Source organism: Pan troglodytes, chromosome 2 (assembly GCF_028858775.2).
Source record: "Pan troglodytes isolate AG18354 chromosome 2, NHGRI_mPanTro3-v2.0_pri, whole genome shotgun sequence".
Lineage (NCBI taxonomy): Eukaryota > Metazoa > Chordata > Mammalia > Primates > Hominidae > Pan > Pan troglodytes.
This window is the reverse complement of record NC_086015.1, coordinates 188,333,461-188,343,328: the sequence shown is the minus strand read 5'-3', so window position 1 is coordinate 188,343,328 and position 9,868 is coordinate 188,333,461. Positions and strand designations below refer to the sequence as shown.

The 9,868-nt window shown below is 44.6% G+C and overlaps 1 protein-coding gene across 1 annotated transcript in view; it reads left to right on the top strand.

Annotated features, from left to right (window-relative positions):
* Positions 1–3,401: 3,401 nt before the first annotated feature.
* C3H3orf70 (chromosome 3 C3orf70 homolog) overlaps positions 3,402–9,868 on the top strand; it is a 75,202-nt gene continuing 68,735 nt past the window's right edge. The window contains exon 1 of the mRNA XM_001149727.7: positions 3,402–3,834. Coding sequence (XP_001149727.1) covers positions 3,639–3,834 — 196 coding nt within the window. The 5' untranslated portion in view covers positions 3,402–3,638. The remainder of the gene's footprint in view (positions 3,835–9,868) is intronic.

The window sequence follows — 9,868 nt, the reverse complement described above, 5'->3', positions numbered from 1 at the left end:
CTCCTGCTTCAGCCTCCTGAGTAGCTGGGATTACAGGTGCGCACTACCACACCCGGGTAATTTTTGTATTTTTAGTAGAGATGGGTTTTCGCCATATTGGCTGGTCTTGAAATCCTGACCTCAGGCGATCTGCCCGCCTTGGTCTCCCAAAGTGTTGGGACTACAGGCATGAACCACTGTGCCTGGCAGGGAGTAGCATTCCTTTTTTTTTGAGATGGAGTCTCACTCTGTGGCCCAGGGTGGAGTGTAGCAGTGCGATCTCGACTCACTGCAACCTCCACCTCCCGGGTTTAAGTGATTCTCCTGCCTCAGCCTCCTGAGTAGCCAGGATTACAGGTGCGCACCACCATGCCCGGCTAATTTTTGTATTTTTAGCAGAGATGGGGTTTCACCATGTTGGCCAGGCTGGTCTCGAACTCCTGACCTCAGGTGATCCATCCGCCTTGGCCTCCCAAAGTGTTGGGATTACAGGCATGAGCCACTGTGCCTGGCAGGGAGTAGCATTCTTAAAGGGGAGCTGGAGAGGTGGTCAGCAGCTACAGGACAAGTTCATATTTATGATCCAATTGTATGCTATTATGCAATAATTATGGTTAGAGTTTTTAAAATTTCCTTTAGAGATATACACCAAAATATTAATGGATGAAACGATTTGATGTTTGAGATTGGCTTAAAAATGATCCAGTGGACAGGCTGGGGGCCTGGAGTGGGTGGCGCTGTAGATGAAACAAGGTTTTCTAAATGAGTTCATAATCGTTGAAACTGGGTGATGGGTACATGGGTACATGGGGGGTTATCTTCATCTCTCTATGTTTGTATATTTTGGAAAGTTTCATAATAAAAAATTTAAAAATCGTATCCCAACAACACATCCTGAAAGCTGTGTGTATATATTTCAGAGGTCACAGCAATTACCTCCTCCTGCTTCACACCAGACAGTAGAAATCAATAACGTCTTTAGGGCAAGGTGATGGAATGAGTTTCATGGTACAGAAAATGTAAAGGCTTCTCAACTTCAAATCATGTGTCTAACCTAAAATAAGGTGTTTGGATAATTTATCTTGCCTCCTAGCTAAAGTGCTATATTGCATGCTTTCTCATGCTCATTTTTTACTAGCTGAGATGGTTTATTTCATATATTGTGGAATCTTACCACATGGTTCACCCTGGGGTAAAAGTCAGGGGAAGGATCCCATACAAGTATTAGTTACTGAAATACAGAGAGGATGCTGTCATAAGGCCTTCTATGATAGGGGCAGTATTAGAGTGAGTTATAGGTTGGAGAAAGAGAAAAATAGGGTAGAACAGATGGAAAGTCCCCTTTGTTTGAAAAATTGTTGGTTGGCTTGCTGCAGTAATAAGGGAGTACGGATTTCTTTGATTAAGATTTCTCTGCCTTTTACTTCCGTTATTCTGAGGTAGGTCAGACTGTGAAGTTAACAGCAGGGGTGCATAGATTTTATGTCAGAGATGTATTCCTTTAGGATTTTTTGAGGCGGGGAGCAGTTGGGGTGGAAGCTGATGAGATGATTCTTCATGTTTGCAACTGTTTCAATGTTAGGTTAATGGGGGAACTAGAGTTTGTGATTTTGATTCAGACCTTTCTGGAAAATACTTTTGCTGCCAAATTGAATCTCTCCCCAATCCCTGATAAATGAAGATTTCACCAGAGTCAGATATATGCAAATTACATTTCCCTTCTCAAGCCAAGGTTACATAAAAGGGAAAATTGTGAAAGATTGCTTATGGCAGCAAGGATTTTCAAGCTTGAGGATGAATTTGGTTGTTTCAAAACCATGATGAGTCTCTTGTCAGTGCAAAGCAGGAAAGGCATAAAGGAGAAAGTGGACCTGGGCATAAACATGTTCCCACACAGTGTTTGTGCTGAAAGCCTTGTTCCTTGAACAAGCATTCTTCTGTGCTGTGAAAAACGTTTGGCAAATAAGGAGGGGGTGTCCCCTCCTTTTCTGTGTTCAAGGCTGGGTTCTGGCCTTGTTGCAGGGAAACACTAATTCCCAGCAGTGCACCATGGGAGCAAATGGTTTGTTTCCTCTTCAGTGAATCCAGCCTGGGGTCGGTTCTCAGCAGCAGAGCCTGGCATGGAAAATCTATTTGGAGCAACTTGTCCCCAGGAGGGAAGAGTGCAAGCCAACTGTGTGGGGAAGCCGCAGCCACCACAGGGTCAGTCACACCTGCTGGCCAGAGCAGGCGCTAACACAGAAAGGCAGAGTCCTCCGCATACATGAGTCCTGTTTGTGTGCCCACCCACCCCTATGTACCACACACACCCGATTTGATCCGTATATACCATGCGCACACTCGACATGCCAGATACACGCACTGCACTGCCACACATATACCATACACACACCACTCTGTATTACTAAGCATACCCACCCCCACACCACGTGCACAAGCACATGCACGCCCAGCTACACACATATATTCTGCACGCCACACACACTCAACCACCCACACTCCACCTCAGTTATAACATTCATTTCACATACACACGTATACACACACCTCACCAGTCACTTGCATCACGCATACCACCCACCGTGTACCATGAACACACCTAACCACACACAACCACACACGCATACCCACCATACATACTCCAAATAATCATACACACGCACGCAACACACACATCCCATGCACACCAAACTACACATACGCAGACACACACACACATCAATGCACCCAGCTTTGTTGCTTTCCCGCTCAACGGAGGCGGGGGTGGGAGGAGAAGGGGGAGGGGCTGCAGTCCCGGCGAAGGTTGGGGCGGGCGCGGGAAGGCCCGGGCGCACTGGCCTGGGGTTTGGGGCGAGGCGGGCAGGGCTTGGCGGTGCTGGCCCCTGACGCGCCCTGTGGCCGCGCTGGGGCAGGAGGCCCGCCCTGGGTGGGGGGAGTGCGCGCGTGTGCACGAGCGTGTGCGCGCCTCCCAGGGGCTCCATGCCCAGACACGGGGAGGTGTGTACGAGGGAGATGTGAGACGCCTGTGGGGACAGGCTGTGTGTGTGAGATCCTCGCTACGCGATGCACCCGGCCCGGGCCACTAGGAGGTTCGGGTGGGCGTGGGCCGGGTGTGCGCAGCCCTCCGTGGAGCGTGTGGACGCGTGTGTCAGTTCTCGGTGGCCAGTGTCACTCGGGGGGAAGTGCATATGTAGGCTGGCGTGCATGTGAGTACAAAGCGGCCGAGGAGTGTGTGTTCACCACGGCCCTCCGTCGGGGTCTTTCTCCGAGGAAGGAGTGAGTATGTGAGGAGGACCTCGCTGTGACCGGCGGGGACGCCGACGGCCACGCTCCCCAGCAGGGTGTGTGTGAGGAGGCCGGGCTCTCTGAGGAACGTCGCGCGGGGCCGACCGGCGAGCGCCTGTGCGCGTGCGTGTGCGCGTGGGGCGCGGCGCGCGCCGCGGCGGAGGGAGGGAGGCTGCCAGCCCGGACCCGGTCGCAGCGCCCGGGGCGGCTCCTCCTCGAGCCTGGGACCGCCGCGCTCCCGCCGCCGCCGCGTGCTGGCGTGACTCCCGGCCCGTGCCGCGCCCTCCCGCGTCCGCAGCCGGCTCGGCTTCCTGTCCACCCAGACGTCGCTTCTCCCGGGCTCCCGGTGTCGGCTCCGCGCGGAGGGAGAGGAAATGAGTGCGGCGGCATCGCCGGCGTCGGAGCGGGGTTGGAAGAGCGAGAAACTAGATGAGGCTCAGGCCCTGGCGCGGAGTTGCGCCGCCCGCAGACCCGACTTCCAGCCGTGCGACGGGCTGTCTATCTGTGCCACGCACAGCCATGGCAAGTGCTTCAAGCTGCACTGGTGCTGTCACCTAGGATGGTGTCACTGTAAGTCGAGCCGCGTCTTCCCGCCTTCCGCCGCGGTCCGGGGGACGCCCGCCGGGCCGTCTGGGGTCGCTGCCGGGACTCTGCGGCCGCGGGGCTCCGGGCTCTGCCGGGGCTGCTCTGCCGCAGGCTGGGGCCGCCGTGGGCTCCGGGCCCGCCGGAGCTTTCCTCGCGCCGGACGGCTGGGGTTGGCGCTGCCTTGGCGACGAGATGAAATCCCGTGGGGCGCCTCGCTTTCTTTAGCTACTTCTACAAAAGGGAGCTCCCTGTCCCAGGGAAGCGGGAATCTGTTTTTTTTTTTTTTTTTTCTTTTTCTTTTTTTGACCAAGGCGTCCAGGCAGTGTTTTGAGAAATGGGAGCGAGCCAGCTGAGTTGGCGACAGCCGTTGGGGATGCCTTTTTTCAAGGTTGCTGGTTAAAGATGCTCCTCTTTTTCTTTCTCACTTTTGTCTTCCTGGGCTGCTATTTAAAAGAAGGAGCCCTTGGATATCCAATTGTTTCCCCCTTGATTGTACACAAATTGAGAAAAAGCGCAAATGTGGGAGGGATTGCTTCCAAGAAGTTAATATTAACAGTTTGGAAGGTCGAGCTCCTTAAATTACAAAATAAAATGAGTGAAAGTAAGCTTAATAGTCTTAAACCAATTTATAAAAGCTAGAACCAAATGGTCTAAACCCTTTCTCTGTGTTTAGCCTCCATGCCTGTGATTTTTAAATAGATTAAACTTAAGTAGCCATTTAATTAGAATTTCACAATTTGATTAGCTAATAGTATTTGGACTATATCCGATGAATCATTCCTTTTAAGAAATATATTCTAAAGTTAGTTTCCACATATATTTATAATAGAGGGTTTTGGAGTGCTTATTTAGGACATTTTCCAAGTGATCTTAAGTTAAAATGAATTTTTCTTTGTTGAGAAAAAATAGCTGACAACCAGGAATGCAGTACATAACAAATCCTTATTTACATTAATCGAACATAAATGAATATTTTAAATCGAATTTATGAATTCAAGGATAGAGGATCATTTTCTTTACAAATTCCAGGCACATAGAACAGTATTGATTTCTGGTGTTCCATTTGCTTATGGGCCAGTTTCTTCCTATTTCTCATTATTCCTGTTGTGCTCAGATCTGTTCTCTTTTGTTAGTATAAAGCATTGCTTCACGGTGGGACAGGGTACCGAGTTGGAAGTAGCAACTCTAGGAAACCTGGGATGCTGAAGTGCACAAGTAGAATCTGGACTTTCATTCATTTCGTGGGAAAGTATAGAATCGTTGTGTAAAATGTGAGGAATATTCAAGATAGTCCAGGTTACTGTCTGTCTTATTTTGACAGTGTCTTCTCTAAGTACACCGTTACTGATGGAAACCTTGCAGTCTTCTCAGACAGCTTCTCCCTTCATTAGCCTTGACTCTTAAAATACTCTTCCTTATATGGAGCTGAAATCAGTTACTTTCTAACTTCTTTCTTCTGCTCCTATTTCTGCCTTATGAAATCATATAGAACAATCGAATCCTTTTTTAGATCATGGCTGTTTCAACTCTTCATATATACATTGCTGAATATACATATGAATGTCTTGCACATATGGACTGTCTTCTCTCTGTATCCCTGGCCATTCTCACAATGTCTTTCCTGAAATAGGTTTAACAATAATGTTCATTGAATGACTGAATGAAGCTAGTGATCATCTTTCTCTTAAGGCATTGCTTGTCCTATTTATACATTTCCAGTCCCTTCTGCCTTTCCTTTTATGGAATAGTATTCAGGCTCCTAAGCATCTTGGTTGTTCTCTTCTGAACATGTGCCAAGGTGGTTTTGATCCTTTGAAGACTGTGGCCCCTAGAAAGGTAGACAATATTCCAGTTGTGGTCTGATCAGTCTAGAGTTGAACAAGATCACTACCTCCCATGTTCGAGATACTGCTACTGCTGCAGCTAGCATCACATTAGCTTTTCTGATATCTTCATCACATACTGAGCTTGCTGCTGTCAGATTGAACTAAGCTTGCCATCAAAGCCATTGAGCTGTTTTGTTTTGTTTTTAACATATGTGACAAGCCACTGTTTGCCCATCTCACAGTTATATATATATTTTTGGACACAGGTACTGATCCCTTAGATATCTTTTCCTATTCAATTTCATTTCATTAGAATGAGCCTAATTTTTTGTGTGTGTGTTTTTAGATCCTGGCTCTTTCTTAATATATTTATAAGCTGTTTCTCCTAGGTTCATGTCATCCACATACTGGATACCAACAGTAGTACAGTACATGTTCATAAAAGTTACTGATAAAATTGTTGAACAAGAGAAAGCCACAGATAGAGTCCTGAAGCTTGCGGGTAGAACTGCCCTTCAGGTTGATAGCAATTCATTAATTAGCACTTGTTAGTTATGATTGTTCAAACAATTACCTGGCCAGCTAGTTGCACTGTTATCCATCTTATATTTATGTTGTATATGGGTGTAATGAAAACCTGGTCAAATACCTTATTGAAATCCTACCAACACACTGTTTTTACTGCCTCTTTTTGATCTGTGACCTATCTGTACATACACTCTTTTTTTAAAAAAAACAAGAAATTAGATTAATCTGGTAAAACTCAGGTTGATTCCACAAATGGTTACCATTTTCTTTTCTAAATGGTTAGAAACTGTTTTAAAATAAATAATCTGAATTTAGAAAAGGATTGACGTCAAGTATACTGGACTGTCGTTGGCAGTTGTTTCTGTTTTTTAAAAAATCAGGACTACAGTTATTTGTTCTTTTCCAGTCTTTGGCAGTGCTCCGGTTCTCCACACTTCCTCCACTGGCAGCAGCTCAGTGATCCCATTCACTGAAAGCTTGACTTCATTTAAAGCAGCTAGGTGCTCTGTTACAATCTCCTCAGTTATCCTGGGAATTAATTCTCTCTATGCTTTTTAGCCCAAAATAAGCAGAGTTAACATGTTTGAGAAGTTCTCCTTTCTTTTTGGTATTCATGGAGTTTACAGTATCAGTCCTAAGCAGAATTCCTTTAATTCTGTTGAACATATATTGAACACCTTCTCTTTATGAGACATTATTTTGGAAACTCAGAATACAAATATGAATACAGCTGGACCACACTGGACCCCATATGGACCATTATGGACCCTATATGCAGAGTCTAAGGACACAATCATACTGTATTTACTGTTTTTTTTTTTTTTTTTTTTTTTTTTTGGGAGACAGAGTTTCACTCTTGTTGCCCAGGCTGGAGTGCAGTGGCGCGATCTCTGCTCACTGCAACCTCCACCTCCCGGGTTCAAGTGATTCTCCTGCCTCAGCCTCCCAAGTAGCTGGAATTACAGGCATGCACCACCACGCCTGGCTAATTTTGTAGTTTTAGTAGAGACGGGATTTCACCATGTTGACCAGGCTGGTCTCGAACTCCTGACCTCAGGTGATCCGCTTGCCTTGGCTTCCCAAATTGCTGGGATTACAGGCATGAGCCACCGTGCCCAGCCCATACTGTATTTACTTTTGTAATTCTTTTAAAATCACAAATGATAGAAGTGAGAAAACTATCAGTTTGTTTGCCAAATCTGAGAATACTAAAATGAGAGGATTATCCTGATGCTTGAAAAAGGTAGATTCAAAACAAGGAAGTTCAGTTTTATGTGGTTGATTTTAATCTTGTGAAATATATAGACTTATAAAATAGAAAAAGCTTAAAAATATGTACATGTCCATAAAAGACATAAAGCACGTATACATTCACAGATTCATTGCTTGATGCATTATTAAAGGAAATGTGTATTTGGGTAATGGCGCATTTTTGAGGATGTTGCCTGGGAGGAAAGCATCATATGTTCTGTTGGTATCACTGTCAAAAATAGATTATTAAGCTGAATAAACCATGAATCTGAATGTGTAACTTAATTTTTCCCAGTAAGGAGTGATATTGGCTTGAATTAACGAGTGAAGGTTTTCAAGAGGCGTTTTGAGAGAGAAAGAAATACATGGCTTCGCGAGAGAGGAGGGATGGGAAAGAAATCATATGTAGGTATTGTAAAGTAGAATTTTGTGGCTACTTAGAATACTTAGAATAAGAAATTAGATTGGTGGAGGTGGAGATAAGAGTGTATTTGAGAGATATTTGAGGTGAAATCTATAGGGTTAATTAAATTTGGTCGGGAAGGGAGGGGAAGATTATTAAGGTTAACTTCTAGAATTCTGCTTTATGTAGCTGTGGATGGTGGTGCCATTCACTAACAACGAAATACTGAGTAACTAGGATTGGGAGGAAGGTCATGAATCTAGTTTTGGATCTGTAGGATTTAAGCTGCCTTTGTCCTCACATGGTGATGTCAGTAGGCAATTAGATACAGGGATGTAGAACTCAGAGGAGAGGTCTGGGCTAGAAATAATATGTAAGTAATTTACTTACTTATAGGTTGCAGTTGTAGCTGTGATGAAGCGTGAGCACCAAGGGAGAGACTGTAGCGTGAGAAGTAAAGAAAACCATTAAGCTTTCCCTTTACAACACCAGAGTGTTTTCTTTTAGGACATCAGAGTCTGGGTACAAGAGGATAAGCTGGCAGAGGAGTCTAAGAAGAGATGGCTAGAGAAGAAAAATCTGGAAAATATGGTATTGCAGAAGCCAGGGGAAATTAGTGTTTTAAGAAAGAGTATGAAGATGAAACCAGTTTTCAGCAGGCTAATTATTAGATATTGGTAAAATACACAAAGAGTGATTTTCATTATTACGGAGAAGAGGGTGAAAGGTTTAGTCTTGCAACAGTGACTTCAGGAATATACTTAATTGAAGCATTAGTCAAAGCTGTTGGAGGCTCTTCAAGGCAAAAGAGAACAGAGCGTTAGGAGCTAAGAATTAGGACACAGATAATTGTTAATATTTACTGAGTGATTACTTTGTACCAGAATAAGCTTATTATGCTGAGCACTTAATAGCCAATTATGTAATTATGTCCATTTCACAGTTGAGGAAGAAGGCTTAGAGCTTTTCCACGGGCACATAGTAAGGAGTAGAGCCTGGATTCGGATCTAGCTCTGTTCGATTCTACACCCGGACTCTTAACCATCATTGCACTGTAGAGCAATTTAAAATTAGTGAGCAGAACCAGCAGAGCTCAGTTCCATTAAAGCCAATGATGGGGAAAGTTTTTAAGAAATGGGTGGCAAGTTGTATCAATTGCAGTAGTTAAATCCGGAAGAATGAGAACTGTAAAGAGGTCACTGTATGTGATAGGAAGTGACATTCAAGTTAAGGGTTAAGGAAGAGAAAGTAATTAGAAGGTGACAGGTGGGGCTGAGTGGGTGGATGTGGTATGATGTAGGTGCTACCAGCCAAACTCAGAGTTGGCTTAAGAATATCACATAAGCTCAGTTTTCTGTAGAAGAAATCTTAAAAGATTCTGTTTCAGGTTGAAAGCAGGAAGAGTGGGACTTGATGTAGTCTAATAGGTGGTATTAGCATATCTAAAGAAAGACTGTCACAGCAAAAGGTAGATGGGCAGCATAGAAATAGAGACAAATGGGAGTTGGAGAGCCAGAATTTGGGAGTGCTTTTCAAGACTGTTCAGAGAAGATGTTATGCTGCCTAGAGAGTTTAATATCTCTGGTCCTTATGGCTGCGCTATCGCAGCAAATGTTTGGTTATACATTTGGCTTCCTGTTTATAGATTTTCTGTAGGGAGAGAAGGAGTTGATTAGAGGGTTCAACTGTCAGGACTTTGGGGCAAATATACTTCTTTTCGTTAGTAAATTAGCATTGTGATTTTGTGTTATTCTATTTGTTCTGTTTTTGTGCTTCTATACAACTCTAGGAAAACTCACAAAATCAGGTTCTGACTTCCACGGGAAAATGCCACCTGGTTTTCCTAAAGGACTTCTGATTCATATCAATAACAATAGCTACAAAAAACGTGTTTAAGAAGTTTGATAAATGAAAACTAGCAACAACAACAAAAATAAGGAGTGGTAGTTTGGTTGGAAAAGTCAACTAAAGTTTTTTTCTAAGAGTGAGGGTTCTGCCGGGCATGGTGGCT